Here is a 19,759-nt window from a genome sequence, read left to right as displayed (position 1 = left end):
ATTGGTATTGTTCCGTGAGTTTGTTGTTCCGTGAGATGAATAAACAAATCACTTTTTAAAAGAGCTGCCTCAAGTCCAGTACATAATACTGTTCAGGAAAACATCATTTGCTGCCACCATGACCACAGCCTAGACACTCTGAGCTTCTTTGGTCATCCTTTGGTTTCCTGGTCTGTGAAATATTTACAACTACCACTACATGCTAATATTCAGAGGATGAAACCCTGCTTTTCCTAGGTGTTAAAACACAAGATTACTGATATGCTTCTGTCATGATCTGGACGGTGCAACTAGAGGCCTAATAGGCCCAGGGAGCCTGAGTAGCAGTGGGAGGAGGCCCAGCCTACAGCTCCCAGAAGTTCCTGAGAGGTTTTGGCACCAATTTTAGCCAATCACAGAGAAAGGGAACTTATAACAAAAGAACTGGTACAGAAGAAGAACTGTTCTTTCTTCCAGGAGAGCAAAGCCAGTAGGAAGGCTGCTGCAGGGAAGAGACCCTCATCCTGAGAGGAAGGGTGAGCAGACTGAGGCCCACTTGAGACAGTGAGCTAGGGACAGTAAGTTTAGACGTGTTAGGGCATTTGGTTTCTTTTCTTTTCACCACTTACTGTTATTGTTCTTGCACCTTATTTCCCATATTTGACTGGCATGCTGTAAAATAAACCTTTTACAGGATGCTTGGGGGGGTCAACAGTGGGAGGGCTTCTAATGTCCTGGCCCCACTGGTGGACCTCCTGATGACACCTGGTATTTTTGGCCACTGTGTGACAGAGTGTTGGACTGGATGGGACTTTGGCCTGATCCAACACTGGCGTCTCTTATGTTCTTATGTTATTTGTTGTTTACTCTGCCTGGTCCTCACGCCTATTATTGGGCAAATAAGGGAGGTCGGAAGCAATGCTCCCTCTAAGCTGTGGAGTCTTGTGAGCAAAAATTCTACTTTGTGAGCTACTGGCATTAAAGTTGTGAGCAAGCAATTTGGCTACTGCAGAAATTAGTTTGCTCTGGAGCCATTATTCCTGAGCTAAGACAAAAATGTGTGAGCCGGAGGCTAAAAAACTGTGACCTAGCTCACACTAACTCAGCTTAGAGGGAAGACTGGTCTGAAGGTCTTGGGAGGGTGCTCTGGGCCTTCTCAAGGGTACCTAAAACCAGAGTGGTGGCAGCATCAGGTGACACCCCACCTGAGCCGCGACAGCTTCCATGTAAGCAAACAAGTCCCCATCAAATAGCCAGGTGGGTACTCTTCAACACATTAATTTTATTAATATAAATGTTTATAGCCCACTTTTTATTCAAAGATGAAAGACAGCATTAAAAGGCAACACTGGGTTGCAATAATGATTAGAAAAGCATCAAATCCCATCAATACAAACAACAAAAATACGAAGAAACCCATTACAGCAATCCATCACAAAATCTAACATTCCACTGGCTTCCTAAAGAATATCTCTTATGCCCTAAAGAAAACAGAAAGTGCTAATGTTTGCCAGCCCTCCACAGACCTGACCTGAATGCTGAACTTAACAGCATTGTGATCACTGTTCCTAACTGGTGTAACAACCTCTACATCTCTCACCAGGTCTTGAAACCCACTCAGAACCATGTCCAAGATCTGATTGGCTCTGTGACCAACTGGTTGGGTCTGTGAACAATTGATCCTCTCTGGTTGGCTGTTCCTCTCTGACCAGCTGTATCTCTCTGGTTGGCTCTGTGACCAGCTGTTCCAGTGCATAGTCACTTATGATGTCTAGGAAACTCATTTCTACAGCATGACTTGAACACGTTTACGCAGTCAATGTGATCGTAGCTGAAGTCTCCCAATATAACAACATAATGTGTTTTAGTCACCTCCCTTATTTTCTTCTTCATCTCATGATCAGCCTCAAGGGTTTGATCAGATGGGCTATAGTACACCCCCAATTTTAAGTACCCCTTAGGGACCGGTATTTCCACTCATATAGCTTCTATTGGGGAGTTAATTCCCCTGATGTTTTCTAACTTATTTGATTCTATGCCCTCTTTGATGTACAACACACCAACAACTACAACCTGTCCCTCCGTGTCCTGCCTACAGAGCTTATACCAAGGAGTGACTGTATCCCACAGATTTTCTAGCCATTCCATAACCACAGACATACAAGTGAAAAAAATCTTACCTGAACTGGAAAGAAGTAGACAAAGCTAAGAGAGGAGACAGCAAGGAGGTTGTCAGAGGATGAATGGATTAGCACAAGGGAGTATATCAGGTGATACAGTCCATTATGTATGAGAGTTCTAGACTGTGAAGAGATTTATGGGTAAGAACCAGCACCTTAAATTGGCCTGGAAGAAAATGGGTAACCAATACAGATGCTGAAGTACATAATTTATATGATCTAGCCAGCTAGTTCCTGACAAAAGCCTGTCTGCTGCATTTTAAACCAGATGAAGCCTCCAGGACATCTTCACATACATACCAAGCCTTCATATGGGAACAAAAGAGAATGCTGAGGCTGAAAGTATTACTGGATATGTTTCCAACTGACAGCTGAGCACTGGCAATGAAAGGTCAGTGGAGCCAGTGAAGCCATTCAAAGAAGTTCCCTTGACATACAGCCCTTGTCAGGTCCAGTGGGATCAGGAAGGTCACCCTGCAAAATTGACATCATCTGGGGAAACAAGGCTCTTCCACACTGAAAGGTAGCATACCCTCACATTACTGACTTCAGATAGAACACCTCACAGAATATCTCCTGGCTCCTTCTCAGCTATTTGAATCTGCAGATACAAACTCTAAGAGGATATGAGTTATCAGACAACCTCACAGGATTTCAAGTATTACAGAGTTCTCGGCAATTACCCTGTCTGTTGCTGAATTCTTAGCTTATGTTTGGAAGCTAAGGGTAAGGGCGCAATTTAGAAAAGGTAGACTGTTACCTATATATAATGTTCATAGTTTGCTAATTTAAATGCTTTGTGGTTTGTGGGATACTGGCAACGTATTATTCATAATTTACTAGAGAAGGGAGGATGTCTTTTCCAGATAATAGATCTGCTAGCCCTGTGAGACATGGAGCATGCAGAATGTGTACCACTTGCTGGAGTGTTTGCAAGTGACTGAAAGAGAAACTTGCATGAGATTGTGGCTTTTCTTCCATTATTAAAAGTTTTTGCTGATCATATAAAAAAGCTGCGATCTTGCCCAAGTGTGGCTGGATGACCATACTTCTGGTAACATGGGGGTGTGGCCTGATATGCTAATGAGCTGTACTGTCAGGGGTGTGGTCTATTATGCTAATGAGTTTCTGCTGTTGGGTGTGGCCTATTATGCTAATGAGTTCCTGCTGGGCTTTTTCTACAAAAAAGCCCTGTATATTTGTTTCTAAAAATTACAGCCCTCTTTCTGCCCCACAGGGCATTTCAAGGCATCTTAGCAACTAAAAATGCAAACAATATAAAACAAAAACAATTACTATTACTAGGCCAGCAATAAAAATTGCAATGCCAAAGTACCTGAAGCATCAGCAAAGAACACTACAGAATAAACATCTATGCAAGCTTCAGCACCAAAGGCTTGGGTCAACAGAACCAACAGATGGCCCACATAATTAAAATGGACTACAAAACTGAGGTTGGTGTGGAAACTCTCCTTGCCAGAAGGAAGAATCAAGTCCCTCAAAGAAGCATTAGGGTAAGTTACCAAATCAAAGCTATTTGAAAGATCCCCTATGTGATTAACATAATGCGAAAAACAATGTGATGGGTAGTAGATGCAGGAGAGACAAAGTATTTCTTCACACAGTGTATAGCTAACCTGTTGAATTCTCTGTCACAATGTAGTAATGGCCTCAAGTACTGATAGCTTTAAAACTGAATTAGACAAATTCTTGGTGGATAAGGCTAACTGAAACCTTCATTTTCAGAGGTAGCTTTTCCAAATGCCAGTTGCTGAGGGAAACAACAGGGGACAGCTTTGACCACTGTGGAAAACATGATGCTGGACTAGATAATTGTTTGGCTTGATTCCGCAGTGATCTTCTTATGAACACCTTAAGGTGACAACTGAGGCAATGAAGGGCTTTTTTGTGTGATAGTCATTTGTGTGGATGAAGAATAATCCCACACTGGTGGCTTTCTATCTAAATTCTTTTGTCTCAAAATCAGTGCGCATGCGCACACACACACACACATGTGCATGAAGCTGCTTTCAGCGTGGCCCACCATTTCAAGCCAAGTATGTGTCATGTTTCAGGGTTCTGAAAGAGTGAGGGTGGGCCTCCTCAGGGAACTGTGGCCTGTTGCCAAGGAACAAGTTTCTCCCAGACCTGTTGCCCCAGAGTGCACTAGGTATAGAGTGCCAAAAGCACATCCTGTCTATCTCATATGCATTCAATGTATGCCTCATTAATTACACCCATGAATACGTCTAGAGGGGGAAAAACACCTACTATGTCCATCTGTCCAACACAGGAACCTTGAGGTGAGTTAATGAACAGGGGAACTGTCCAGCAGATGAAGATAACCAAGGGCTAGGGCAGGGGTGGCCAAACTTGCTTAATGTAAGAGCCACATATAATAAACATCAGATGTCTGGAAGCCGCAAGACATGAACACACATGTTTTTATTGAAAAATATGTACATTTGCATTAAATTAAAGAGACAAATGCCTTCTCCGAGCCAAGCCAGCCTGGTGGTGTAGCAGGGTTTGGAGAACACATTTAACTTTAGATGGGGAGGGAGGGAAGAAAGAAAGGTGGAAAGAAAGCAAATAGATGGGAGAGGGAGGGAGGGAGAGGTGGAAAGAAAGCAACTTTAACTTTAGATGCATCCTCCAAGCCCCCTATTCCCCCACGCTGGCTGGCTTCACTTGGAGAAGGGATTTAAAGAGACAAATGCGTTCTCCATGCTAGCCGGCAGGGGAGGAGGGCTTTGAGAATGCATTTAAAGTTAAAGATTTCTTTCTTTCTCTGCTCCCTCCCACCTCAAGCCTACCCAGGGAGTGGAACACTGGCTGGGGAAGGGAAGACCAATTAGGCAGGCATGCTTCCCCTTCGCTTCCCCAGTCACCCTGCTGGGAGCCACACAATACGTGTGAAAGAGCCGCATGTGGCTCCCAAGCCACAATTTGGCCACCCCTGGGCTAGGGCTAGGTCCTAGGACTCGGCTGTTGACAAAGAAGAGGAGCTGTCCATGAAGTAACTATGAGCCAAAGAAGCTGGAGAACACAGATGTTGAACTAATGCTTTTCAGACAGCAAAAGAGTGATTTTATGGCAGACTTCAGATATCCATAGTATATCAGCAAAAGCCATGTTCTTGGAAACACTTAAATAAGATACTCATTTTCTAGAACAGAGCTTTGATAAGTACTCTACCAACTAACAGTGGACCCCATATAGATTCTCAGTCATTGGCAATCTTAAGGCCAGGGGGTCATAACAGTGTGTCTTTGACTCCAGATACACGGAACTTGGTTTTCCTGCCACTGCCATCTACACCAGGTTCCAAGCTGGTCCCGGAAGCACTGCCCATATGTGGGTCACTCCCCATCCCACTGATGTCTGGGCCACTCTTGCCTACCCCAGCAGGTGATGGAAAGGGTCCTTTCAAGCCAACCCAGATGATGAGGGTCCAGCAGAGGCTCCTGGATGGCTAGCAGACATGCTGGCTACCACCAGAATGGAGAGCAGGGGCATATCCTACTGACATGCTAACAGCATGAGGGCAGAACAGAGTGTCAGGAGAGCCTTCCGTAAGGCTCTGAGGGGTAGGGGAGGAAGAGGCTAAGTCCCAGCAATGGGTGGGGCTGGTCCATGGACAGGACAGAGAGGAGAGGGATAAATGGGGCTGACACCCAGGCCAGTGAGGAAGCAGGTCACATCTCTCTAGGAGGAGAAGGAATCAGTTGAAGCAACCCCCTTCCCCTCCCAGCTCTAAGGCCTGTGTGGTCCCTGGATTCAGTCTTACTACATGGAAAGAGCCCGAGCATGCTGCAAGCAGTGCACTGGAATCAAAAGGGTCCAAGGATAGTCACCCCTAGCAGTACTTCCAGAATTACCATGAAGGGATACAGAGCTTTTCTGGGTTCAGTAATGAGCTCCTCCCCCTCTTCCAAGGAGTCTTCCTCAGGATGAAGGAACTGACAAGTCTTGACACTATCCTTGTCTTCCTTATGGTTCCATTGTACCTCCTTTCTGCATGCCAACCAGACTCATAAGAGTGATTCCTGGTGTCACGGCAGGACCAAGGGGCGTGATGCAAGCAAGCAAAAGTCCAGAAGCAGTCCGAGGTCAAGCCGAGCAAATCAGGCAGCGAGGTTCAAACAGGTTTAAATCACAGTCCAAAAGCAGGGTCAGCCATACCAGAGTTTCAAGTCCATAAATCACAACGATAGCAGAGGAGTCAGAGATGAACGCAGAGTCAACGACGCCGAGGGTCAAAAGCCGAGGATCAAGCCAATAATAATTCCACAAGGTCTGGAGCAGAGATGCAAGGATTCAGGTCCTGACAAACGACGTTTGCCAGCACAAATGACTGCTGGCAACAGACTTGCAGATATACAGTGCTAGCTAATAAACTCATTAGCTAGCCGGGAGCGAGGTCAGGATCCTGTCAATATTCAGGGCTAAGAGATCTTCTGGCACGCATGCGTGCATTCTGTCTTCGCTCTCTCAGCTGCTGTCTCCGTACATTCCTGAGCCTGGTTACAGGTGGTGGTGAGTCTGATGACGAATTACTGGTATGCAGCAGAGACTGATCCCTTGCAGGTGTTCCATGGGAGGCTTTCAGCTACAGGATCCAGTCTTTGCCTTTCTGCTGCAGTACTGTCCTCAGGAGCCTGTAAGTCCTCAGGGGCATCAGCAGGGGCAGGCATGACACCTGGCAAGCCATCTCATTTGTTACTCTGGGGAAGCTTAAATGGTGGTTTTGACACAGAGGTTGTGGTCACACGTGCCAGTTGAAGCGGAGGGGAAACGAGATCACACCTTCCTACATAGCTGCGGGTGCAGCCCATCACAGTGTGATCAGGCACAACTGCGGGTGAGTCTTTTTTTGCCATTTGTTTCCCATGCACATAAACAAGGAATCGCACCTTCACACTGAGGGCCCCCTATGGGTATGCGATGATGCACATACTGCAAAGGGGGGGGGAGAATGGCACCGAGCCGGGATGTCCTGATCAGACCATCCCAATGGCATGCATGCTTGCGCGATTAGACAGGGGAAATGCCATCTGTGGCCCATCGCAACCCATTTACTACTGGATTTTCTTCGGTGTCTTTTTACTCTACTTCTGCGGTGGAGCAATACGGGTTGCGAACAACTGCGAGATGCTTTGCAGAAGTTGATGTCTGATTGCACCCTTTAGATCCGTCGGGCATTCGTGCCTATGTCAGATCTACTGGCACTTGTGATCACAGCCAGAGATACATGCCTCAGAGCTGAGTTCTACCTGAGCTAGTGCACACTCTGAAAAATGTCCTGAAGCACATGCTAGGTCTCCTTTGTTACTGTTATAACTTGCATTTTGCAAGCTCCTTCAAAGGTACTTTCAATTGATCTCACATTTTCCTACCCTTCAGCTTCCCCACCCCCCAAAAGGTTCCCCACTTGTGCTAGGATCAGGTTCCAAGAGCTTCTTCTTCTGAGGCTGCTTCCACCAAAAATAAGAGAAATGTAGCTCTTTGTACAGGAGTTCAGTGCTTACAGCACGCCCTCACAAATGGCACATTTTCAAACTGAGATAAGTGCCAATTAATTCTCACTTCAACTGCTCAGCAGCTTCATGTATCTTCCTCAAAAGTGGGCGATTTCCTTTTTGTAGGACTTTTGTGTGCGCATATGTGTGTGCGCACACACCCATGCAAAAGGAAGAGGCAGCAAGTTCGCATGTGTGGTGATGACTCATGGAAAGAGATGTATGTATATGTGTGTGAAAAACTGACACAGAGTGTGGGAGAGAGTAGAGGCTAAGCACTGGAATGTGCATGACTTAAGTGATGAATCTGTATTCTTGGCAGAGAATTTTGCTGTTTTGACTTCTGTGTTTGATCTATTGATCTGCCTAGTGCAGGTATCTTGCATCTTCACTAAAAGTTGATTAAAAGGTGTGGTTTTTTTAAATAAAAGAACTAATACCTGACAGGGAGTTAATTAATGGGTTAAGAACAAAACCTGGGCAACAGATGAAACCTGGCATTTTCTTTTTTAGTCTCAAAAAATGTGTTGTTTTTCAATCCTTCAAAGAAAAAAACAAAACCATAATGGATGATAGGTATCTACAGAGTGTGGTGCTAAGCTTTCATCCTGACATTCGAAATAAGCCCAGGGAAAAGGAAACTCAAAGGGGCTGCTATGACATCACAGCTGCCCAACAAGACCTTGGAGTAGAGCATGTGCAAGAGACATAACGGTGCAGCACTGCCTAGTGCTTAGCAGCAAGAATAAGCACATTACACCTCAACAGGCAGACTTCTTCCACGCCTCAGCATTGGTGGCTGCAGCTGAAAAACCACCCCACCAAAGGGAGAAAGGCAACACTACTGTTGCAAGGAGAGGCAGAGAGACTAAAATATTGCCAGGCCCAGCACACCCCAGGAATCACACAATCCATTTTCTCCAGGGAACCAACAGAGCAAATCAGAGGCAGAGCAAGAGATAAGGCTGCACAATCAAACACTTATCTCAGCATGTAGGATTACAGTGCATTCAGCCTCTGCAGGAGTGATATACCCAGCCTGACATTGCTAGAGAAAGCAAAGCACAAAGATATAGGATCTTGTACAAGATGTAAATGAACTGCCCAGATTCAATCGTGTTACATGATCAGAACTACTTAGAAAAGGCAATCTTTCCTCTTGCTTCTGATTCACTTCCCTAAGCCAGACTGGTGCCTCACTGCTTCTATTGTGTTCCTGCACATGTTCTGTGCAGGAAAGTGCAGGAAAGCCATCTCAACATGTATATGTAGTATATGATAGCTAGGGAGCCATAACAAGCTGCAGAAGAAGTCTTTGTTCTTGAGGGCAAGTTCAGAGGCCTCCTATATGAGATCAGGTGAGTACTTTTTGATTGAGTGAGGAATCCAAAAGAAATGGGTACAAAAGCAAATCCTCCGTCCCTCTCTCTATACGTGCCCTATCAGATGTTAAAATATAGGACAGGCCCCTTTAGCTTAGGTAGTTACAAATTCCTACAAAGTTTCCTTATCCCTGAAGCTCTCTCCCGCTCTTTAGGTCAACACATGGTCCAAAAAATGGCTGCCTTTCCAGAGGAGAGATTTGCATCCTCTCATGGACTCAACATCCCAGGAAAAGAGACCTCCTTCTTGTTGCAAGGACATTTTATCATATCTGTTTCTCTTCCACTGACCATGCCAGGCCAGGTCAAGGGTTTCCTGCTGCTTCTTCCTGGAGATTAGTCCTGGAGCCTTGCTAGTCTAAAGTCCTCCAAACCTCTGTTCCCTGCTAGGAGGAAGGGGGAGATTTTGACCCACCCATTATCTTTCCTGCAAGATCTATTAGCATTCATATGAAGGTGAGCTGAGGTATGTCTGGAGACTTTTCTCCTCCTCATGCCTGCTCTCTGCCCAGAGAGGAAAAACTTTTAAAATGCCAAGTGGAGGCTTTGCTCATCTCAAACCTCTCAAGAAGAAAACTCCATTTCTTCAGAGAAGCCTATATACCATGTTTCAAACACTACCAAAAACCTTTTGTATATCTAACATAAGCATATTTATGGTTTATTAATTTGCCTGCCTAGATTTCCAGAAATTTGTGCTGCTTTCAAAAACCACAATAATAGCCATTCTGATGTGTCTCTGTTGGCATTCTCAGAGGACAACAGAGGGATCCTCACCTAGATGGGGAACAGGTACTAAGGTGCCTTTCGTGGCTTGCCACTCTTGCCTAGGGGCAGCTGCCAATCCAATTTTGACAGCTGCCATGAACATAGACAGCCTTCTAGACAAAAACACCTCATTAGCATTAAAACAAAAATGCATCAATATGTTTATGATTGGTACTGTATGATCTGAAGCTTCCTTCCCCTTCTTCTGTAGCATAATAGACAGCCATAACTAAAGGTTTATGAGGTTGAAAGGGACAATATTGGAATAATACAGAAAATGTGGATACCTGCCTACTCTGTTTTGCTTTCATGGTGAGCATCATCTAGACAGAATGGAATTTCTCACCAAGCCTGAGGGGCAGGAAGCTCTAGAGGTTTCCATATTTCCACCGTATCACAGAAACTTCTTCATCTGAGTCAGAACAGGATCCTTTTGCCTTCTCCCAGCCCCCCTATTTCCATTCTAGATCACTAATCTCTGAATAGCAAGTCAGGATCTAAGGTTTATTAAATACCATTTCAGAATCTTAATTGTTAAAATCATGCGTTGAACAAAGCAACAATAAATACCTTCGTTGGACCCACTAATCAAAGTGCTACATGTAAGCTTTTGAGTTACACAGAAACATTTTTTCCCAAGAACATGTGGTAATAAACAATGACATTACTGTACCCTCCGGCAACTGATAATATGTAATAAGAAAACAAGTATGAAACTTACAGCCTGGTACACACAAAGATACAAAAGGTCAGCATGAGCTACCACTATGCACACTGTCCCCCACAGTGCCTTACAAAGCATGGAGCTTTCCAGGGATTATGAGATTTCAGGTGCTCTGCCCTATGGCCCTCCACTGTTTAGCCTTACAGGGGCCCCGGTCACATGCGAGGATTTGGGCTGGGAGAGGGACAGAATGGATGCGCGGCAAATGGGCGCGATCCCACGGCAACATCTGGGAAGCGTTGCCTGCCCGTCACCGATCCGTCTCTCCCACCCAAAACCCCGCACCAAAAAAGAACCACCTACCTGGGTGGTTCATCCGGAAAGGCCGCGGCAAGTGCGGCCGTGGGATCACCAGCGCGTCCTTTCACCAGTGCATCCCTAGCTCCTGGCCGAACTGCGCATGTGTGAGCATGCGCAGTTCGCCAGCCTCCCCCTCCCACCGTTGCTTTCTCCCCGGCATCTGATCATGCCGGGGAGCAATGGCGCCGCGGCTCAGGGGATCCATGGGATCCCGCCGCAGCGTCTCTAGTTTGGTGCGGCTCAGATTAGCCGCACTTCGGCCGTCGTTTTTCCTGCCGTGTGGCAGGGACCAGGGCTAAGTTACTCCCTCCAATCAGAGGATGTGCACCTCAACCGTATGATCATAAGTGCTTCTGGTAGTGTCTCCAACCTTATGTAATGACCCGCCAGGAGAGGCATGGATGACTCGGTCAGTGCCAGCATTTAGGCAAGGGCCTAAGGCAGTCCCATTTCAAAAAGCCTTTTGCTGATTACTGGAGCAGGCTGTTGAGTCTGTAGAATTGTTTCCTGCTAAGTTACCCCCACTATCCTGTATTTTTTTCTCCTATGTGAATTTTTATAATGATACTCGCCTTAACTGGTATTTTTGCTGTGTTCTAATACAATTGATTTTTAACTGAAGCATTAGCTTGTAAGCTGCCTTGAACTGTTTTTGGAAAGGCAGGATATGGGGGAAATGATCCAGAAAGGGAAGGGGCTCGGGGAGAACTGAGTGCACAATCCTGAAACCCGGTCCCAGGCTCTTAACTCAGTGAAGAGCCCCAGATCTTATGTCTGTGCCAGATGAGGGACAGAAGGATTGAAAAGATGATAAGATGCTGATGAGATTAGATGACAGGGTAAGATCATCTATCATACTACTAATTTTAATGTCATTTCAATAGGGCATTTCAAGTTCTGAAATAACTTCACAAACATTCTTTCTGTACTGCTCCAAAAACGCATGAAAAGATACTCCGGGTACTTTCATAACTGATGCAAAGAACACTTTTTAATACAGAATGTGTCACTTCTGAATGTCTGTAACACACCCAGGTGGCTGGGGTACATGGAAGGCCTCCATGAGTTAGAGAGAAATGAGAAGAAAAAATCCATACACTTCCAAATACTTTTATTGGTTTGGGAACAATTCATATCATTGCCTGCTAGAGCCTGTCTGGCACCCTTACTTCAGGGCCACGGCAGTCGCCTGCCAAGCTGTGGTCCTGAATATCCCTCTCCCTCAAACATGGTATCTATGTGTCATGCTCTGTCTCCATCCCTAATGTGCACCATCAGACACCCTACCTGGTCCAGCCCCTGAGGTCCTGCCCTTCCATGGGAATTCCTGATCTCCCTTTGAGATGGAACCATCATTCCCAGAGGGGGCCATAATAACCACCAGTTTTGTAGCCCTTGGCTGACCATAACCACAGAACCAGTAGCCCCAAGATTACATGGCTCATATCTGGTGCCAGGTACATCCTGGCCAACCCCAGGAAACCACCCTGACCATGTCTCCATAGCAAGATTCAGATACTGGACAGGGTTGCCCTGTCAACATTCTGTGTTGCAATTAAGTCTGGCTGTAGATCTGTGGCATCTATATGACAGGAGCTGACAGCTCTAGGTGACTGAAGAGCTGGCTCTGACCTGGTTCTTGCCAGAGCTAATTACAATGACTAAGCATTGGCCCTGATTGGCTGATGGATGTATAAATACAGTGAGGTACTGTGTATGATAGCTTCTTGTGAATATTGGTTGTCTGCGGAGCATTACGTCAGTCTGTGTAATTATTTGGTGGAGGCTTTGTAAAATAAACTGTAAATAACTTTTACACAAGCCTTGAAGACTCCAGTCTTTATTGGATACCCTTGCACCCGTGCCCGGTCTGCAGTGGGCTAACACCGCACAATATCGACATGCCCAGCATGGCCTGGCAAACACCGAGACTCTGGGACACAGGGGGTGCTGTCAGGCAATGGCATGACATCATTTTCAGGGAAAAGCCACAAGTGACACCATGCCTCTCCAGAAACTCTATAATAAAACCACAGAGTTTCCAGCCATTCTTAAAGCAGACTGCCCTCACTTCTGGTTTTTCCCAGAAGTGGCGTCATGCCACAGCCAACAGCTTTTTTCAAACATAATTTTTCTCGCACCTGCCATAGAACCCATGGTGGGAAACAGGATCGGGGGGGGGGGGGATCCTCACCTCCTGCATTAACCTGGGAGCCCTAGTCCCAGATCCCATTGAGAAGTCATAATGTTATTACAAAAAAGTGAAAGAGGGACATTCTTTAATTGCGTGTGCGTGTGTGCGCGCGCGCATGCACTATTCGGAAAATAACATTGTTTCATTCAATGTACTGTTATGAAAACTGCAAGTGTTGATTTAGATGTCATTTATAAAAGCATCAGTACTTTGTTACCAGGCTTTTTGAAACACTGCAGTACATTCCGGCCATGGAAGACAGCCTTGGATTTCATATATTTCTTTCCTCCTCCTTTACACTCTGAAGCAAGGCAGTCCAGATTCCTCCCCCTACACGCTTTCCTTGTAGACTTGCAGATGCATAAAATATCTTCAGGCAAGAGAGGTTCCTCTCCCCCCCACTCCCGGGTAGATTGCAAATCCAAACTAAGGCACAACCGTACCACAAATTTACCAGAATGGAGGCGGCCTCTTGCATGTGAACGGGTTTGACATGGGACCGCCTGCACTTGGCTGCATTTTGAAATAACTGTATGCTGAGGTTCTAATATTAATACAACCACCTAACACAGTAATATTTGGTGCATTCTGAGTGTTCCAGACATTTCACAAATATTGCCTTAGTAAGCTATATCTTTACAATAACCCTGTGAGCATTATTATTAATAGTATTATTATCCTCATTTTGCAGAAATGGAAAACATGGTGAGTGTTGTGTAATTAGAATCTGCAAGCCCAAGAGCACCAATCCAATCCTATCACTATCAGAAGTTCCTAGTACTCACAAAATGAAAAAAAACAGGTTGCTTACCTGTAACTGATGATCTTCAAGTGGTCATCTGTGCATTCACACCTTTGGGATATAGTGCGCCTGCACCGATCCCAATCGGTAAACTTAAAAGCTGAAAAGGATTTTTGTGCCCACTGCCCATGTCACGTGCAGGGGCTCCACTGTGCATGACTACAGGGAAGGGCATGAAGATCCCACCAATTCCTTCTGACTGCTGCCATCAGCCTCAACAGACGAAAGGACCAACAGCAGAGGGGAAGGAGGGTGAGTGGTGTGAATGCACAGATGACCACTCAAAGACCATCAGTTACAGGTAAGCAACTGTTTATCTTCTTCGTGGCCTCTCTGCATCACACCTTTTGGGAGAGTAACAAGCTCAGGCCTACTTGGAGGAGGGTGCAGGAGGGGCCTCAAATGCATGCTGACTGCAATACAGAATGCCCCACTGTTCAATGATGGAGACTCACATCTAGGGCGTAGTGCTTCACAAAGGTATGAGGTGCAGCCCAGGTAGCTGCATTGCATATGTCCTGTAAGGGTGTACCCTTAAGGAAAGCAGTCAAAGTAGCCAGAGCTCGTGTAGAATGAGCATGGACAGGTCCAGGAAGTGGCCTTTTGGTCAGTAAATAACAGAGCTTAATAGTCTCCACTATCCATTTGGACAATCTCTGTGAGGAGAGTCTATGTCCTTTCCTGGGCATGGCATAGGACACAAAAAGAGCCAGGGCCTTGCAAAAGTCCTGAGTTCTTCGCAGGTAGAAAAGTAAAACTCTCTTCACCTCAAATGTGTGAAGACGACAAAGGAGGACAAAGGAGGAGCAAGGGGCCGAGGGGGGAATAAAAGGAGGAGAAGAGCCAGCTGATGAAGAGAGCCTGGGCTGGCTACAGCTTTAGCTCCGTGCCCAGCGAGATTGAGTGAGCAAAACAGGAATAGCTGCGGTTGGGACAGCCAGACACCCAGGACGGGCAAAGAGAGTGCAACAACTCTCTGATGCGCCTGTTATCTGAGGCCAGCTCCCTCCTTGGGTATTCCCCTGCTCGACTCCTTCCTCCCTGGCCGCGGTGTCGGGGGACCCTCTGCTGGACACTGCAGGAAAGGCAGGCAGCACAGCGACCGGCGGCCAACCCCTCCCGGGAGACGGAAAGCGCGACAGCCTCTTAGTGCCATTATGGCGCCGTTGCAGCGGGACCTATCAGGGCAAAGAGGAGCCTCGATTCCTTGGCCTCAGCCTTGGAAGAGGCACCCCTCACGCCCCAGGCTGGCAGTCCCCTACAAGGACTCCGGGGGAGGGGTCCGGATGAACCGACCCCCCTCTGTATGGGAAAATCTTTATGCCCTGTAGATGAAGATGGGCTGCAATGACTCCTATTGTCTTTGTGAACACACGAGGGGGCCTTTATATGCCAAAGGGGAGAGCTTTGTATTGATAATGTTGCTCCTCTATGGTGAACCAAAGGAATTGCCTAACCCGGTTCTCCCAGATTAGAGTCCATGCTCCTAACCACTACACCAAACTTATCTGAATGGAATTTCTAGCACCACCTCCCTTCTACTGTCCTAGAGGAGAAGGATGGGCAAAAGGAAGGTTGCTGATTTTACATCATCAGCCTCCTGTTTCCTGAACCATTCTGAAAGTGTAGGAGAGAAGGTAGCCTCTGAAATCTGAGTGGGAAGAGGAAAGCAACACTAGCCCTGTAAATATTACATCTTTGTCGCCATGGCACATGGCACAGGGACATCTAAACCAAGAGTGTTGTCCTCCTCACTTGTAACTGAGTACACTGGCCTCATTCTCCTCCTTCCTACATTCACATAAATGTGGGCACAGTATTTAAGCCATTACAAAAACTGTACCCACATGCAGTGAACATGTGTAGGAGGATGTCCCCTTCTACTTCATGGGCCCTGTATACTACTGTGTTCTGGGTACAGCGCTACTGCATTTGGGTTACGTGGGACCTTTCACACACAATGCCTTTTCCCCCAAGGAATTGAAAGATTATTATTATTATTGTTGTTGTTATTATTATTGTTATTATTATTATTATTATTATTATTATTATTATTATTATTATTTATTTCCCCTGCTTTAGAGGAGCTTATCGGGGCTCTATAATGCCAGCAGCCAATTCCCACTCTTACTTCAAAATTATATCTAGCAACAAGCATACTTCATATTAACAGGTCATCTGAAAGCAAAGAGTCAGAAAGAAACAGAGGCATATGGAGTTCAGCAAAACCAGCACAGCAACTTCATACACATTTCCACTATTTGGTATGCACTTTGCTAGTAATTTACAATCCACATAAAGGTGAAAGAGCTTTCAGGGTAAAACCATAGATTTGTCCTATCAGACACTGACCTTTCCAGATGCCTTCCCTTTCTGATTAAGAGACACAGAACACAGGTCCTCATGCATGTGGTCCAGCAGCCATAGGAGGAACTCCAGAGCATCATGTTGTGAGTTTCCACGAAACTGAGCACCATACTTAGAGACGACATTCTGTAGTTAAAAGAAGTGAAAGGAGTTAGCACTTTTAAAGTATGGAATGGGGAAAGACTGCAGTCAAGAGGAGGCAAATGGAATTTATACTCCCTAAAGCTCACTCATTTCCTCCTCCAATTGGTCTTGGAAATAATCTGGATCCAAACAAGCCCTTGCTGAGAAACCACCTGGGCTATAGCATTTCAGACCACAGGTGAGGTATCTCATGACTAGGGTTTCCAGGTCTCTTCGTCGCTCTGGCAGGGGGATTTGGGGGGTGTTCCAGGGTGGGCAGGGATGCCCCAAGCCCTGCCCCCAAGCCCCATCCCCAAGAGTGACCACCCACCCAGCCACCCCTCTCCCTCCCCTCCTGCCTGATTTAAAGGGATTCAACTCATTGGCAGGGTCCACAGAGCCCGCTGACCACCTGGAGGGCCCTTTAAATCTAGCAGGAGTAAGGGAGGGGAAGTCATCATGGCTCCCACCCCACTCGCAAAAAGACCCTTTAAAGGGGTTTTTTTGTGAGCTGAGAGAGTGGCCCACGACCGCCCCTCTCCCTCCCTCCTGTGGTTCCTGTCGATCAGCTGAAGCCCTTTAAATCAGGCAGGAGGGGAGAGGGGGGGTGCCCGGGTGGGTGGTTGCTCTTTGGGGTGGGACTTGAGGGAAGGGTTTCCCCCACCAGCCAGCTGGCCGGGGGTGGACTGAAGCCCCCAGAAGCGGGGGACCCCGCCTGGACCTGGGGGCTGGCAACCCTACTCATGACTGCATGTTGCTCCCTCCCAAATCCCTCCACAGTGAAAACTGGCATTTTTCTACGGAAAAGCTAAACTAGAATCTGTCCTCCCGTGTATACGGATGAAACTGTTTTGTATGAGGGCTCATTCTATCATAAAGAGCTCTTCCTGTAGTCTGAAGTGGCACAGCCACAGGATCCCCGTTCCAGTGAGAAGTGGATCTGAATGGTGTAGAACACATTTGCATGACTTTTTCTGCATGGCCCTTTCTTACATGCCCCTGGAAATGCTGATCGCCACTCTGGGGTCAGGAAGCAATTGTATTCCAGGCCAGTTTAGCCAGGGATCCTGGGGGGGGGGGGGGATGCCCTCTTCTGGGCATACAGCAGGGGTCACTGGGTGTGGGGGGGAGGTATTTGTGAACTTCCTGCATTGCACAGGGGTTGGACTATATGACCCTGGAGGTCCCTTACAACTCTATGATTTAGACTGGCTTCAAGGTGGCAGATTTCAAAGAATTTTTGACAAAATCTGAGCTAACAGGGAGACGAACATAGTATTTGGAATAAAGTGAGAGTAAAGATGAAAAACGTTAACTAGTACCCATATAGAGAAAGTGGAAAATGTATAGGAATAGCATGGAAGCACCCCAATGGCTTCAGAACCTTTTCCATCCACTCACCTATCTGTATCTATATAGTCATCTAGATATGTACACCCTGCTTCCCCCCCCCCACTGGGAGCCAAAGTGGCTTAAAACATTTTCCCCTCTTCCATTTTGTCCTTGCAACAGGCAGGTAAGATATATGACTGGCCCAAGGTCATCCACCAAGCTTCCATTGTCACATGGAGATTCAGACCTGGGCCTCCCAAATCCTAATCCAACACTCTAACCACTACCCCTAAATTTGGGGAACTCCTGGAGAATTTGGGGTGATACCTGGGGAGGGCTGGATTTTGGGGGGGGGTGACCTCAGTGGGCTATAATGCCAAAATCCACCCTCCAAAGCAGCCATTTTTCTCCCAGGGGAATTGATCTCTGTAGACTCATGCAAGCTGGCTACAAGGTGCTTAGCACAAACATGAATACTGGGATCTGGCACAGGAACTGTAACTCCTTCCTGCCTAGCCCAGGAGAAAGCATAGAAAAAATAGCAGGCCATGTCAGAGGGAGTTTCTAGGTGTAGAAGGCTTAAGTAGATATTAAATTGGTCACCCCCAAGGAAATGCAAAACAGAGCACAGGATGGTTTAGTTTGTCATCTCCTCCACTTCTTAATCTAAATAAATGGGTTAAGAAAACAGGTTATTAACCTAAAGGCAACATGGGCACTTCCAAGGGGGAAATCAGGTACTGGCAGAGGAAGATCCTAATGGTTTTGTTGCCACAGGCTACCAGTCCATTGAGACAGGGGTAAAAGATGAGAACCCCTGAACCCAAAGGTTTTCCTGGCCCTTGGCCCACAACTCACAGCCTGGATTTGGGTTTTGATTATTTGGTTTTTGTTTATTTGTGGGTGGGTTTTGTTTGTGGTTTGCTATAATTTGGGTATTTTTTTTCATTTGGTAAGTGGCTTTAAGTACCTCCACAGAGAAAAGAGGCCTAAAGTGCTTCAATAAATAAAAAACAATGCATTTTTTATATATTTTATATAGCACCACTTTTTAGATTTTTATCCAGAACCATGTGAATTATAATCCTGCTGTTTTTAATACAAGGGTGAAGTCTGAAGGCCTTAAAACTACTGAACTCTGCCCTCAAAAAGCATATGCTATAATTGTGTGGCACTTTCCTCATCAGATTCCCAGAATATTTTGCACAAAGACTTTCATTCCACTTGCCAAAATTAGAATCATTTACTTTGTGCATTAAAAAAACAAAAAAAATGACAGTCCCACCCAGCCCTTAAATCACGTGATTTACAGAGCTTTGTCACTCCACAGCTTGACAGGGCCCCCCTCACTTCCTGATAAGAGGAGTGGATACTTTGTTTCTGCTTTGTGACAGACACAGAAGCTAAAGCCAAGGGATCCCTGGTGTTGCTCTCCAGGAGACAAAAGGAGGTTCTGCTTGACACTGAGTTGGCAAAGTGTTGCTAGGGTAACCAAAGCTACACTGTTGAGAACCCAGGAGGAAGGCAGGAGCTCAAGGTCTCTTTCTCTCGCCTTGGTGGGTCAAGGCCACTTTGCTCTTTTCTCCCACGGGTTGCACTTCAGCACTCCACTGCCATAGATTTCAGCTGCCAGGCAAACAAATGCTGGCGCCTGGATCATAAAACAAAGCTGTGCCTTGCCAACAAAGGGGATGTTCTGAAAAACCCACAGACTACGCTATAATGAAGAGTCTGATTTAATCCTACCCAGCCTAACAAAGAAAGCTTTTCTTTTTCTTTTTTAGTTTGGCATCATCTCTAGGATCTTGTTCAGGAGCTTCCCCCAGCTATAGATGAAGCCATTCTTCTCCCCCCCCCCCCCCGGCAAGGCCCCTGTGTCTTTAACAACCCTATGGCAAGAAGAAACTCAACAGGTGAAACTTTCCCCAGGGCTGCATCTCTATGCAGGGAAAAGCTGCCCTTTAGACATTTTGCCTTACTGTGCAGCTCTTAAAGAGGCCCTCTAAGAGGGGGAGTGGAGTAGCAACTAGATATTGGTTGACTGGAAATGAAGCTGCTGCTCTAAGGGATCTTCCAACCCTCCCCT

The 19,759-nt window shown here is 46.2% G+C and overlaps 1 protein-coding gene across 1 annotated transcript in view; it reads right to left on the bottom strand.

Moving 5' to 3' along the window:
- Positions 1 to 19,759, bottom strand: part of USP43 (ubiquitin specific peptidase 43) — a 113,756-nt gene that overhangs the window by 71,063 nt on the left and 22,934 nt on the right. The window contains exon 3 of the mRNA XM_015416510.1: positions 16,204 to 16,344. Coding sequence (XP_015271996.1) covers positions 16,204 to 16,344 — 141 coding nt within the window. The remainder of the gene's footprint in view (positions 1 to 16,203; positions 16,345 to 19,759) is intronic.

Source organism: Gekko japonicus, unplaced genomic scaffold (genome assembly GCF_001447785.1).
Source record: "Gekko japonicus isolate JY-2015 unplaced genomic scaffold, Gekko_japonicus_V1.1 scaffold2544, whole genome shotgun sequence".
Lineage (NCBI taxonomy): Eukaryota > Metazoa > Chordata > Lepidosauria > Squamata > Gekkonidae > Gekko > Gekko japonicus.
This window is presented reverse-complemented; position numbering and strand designations above follow the sequence as displayed.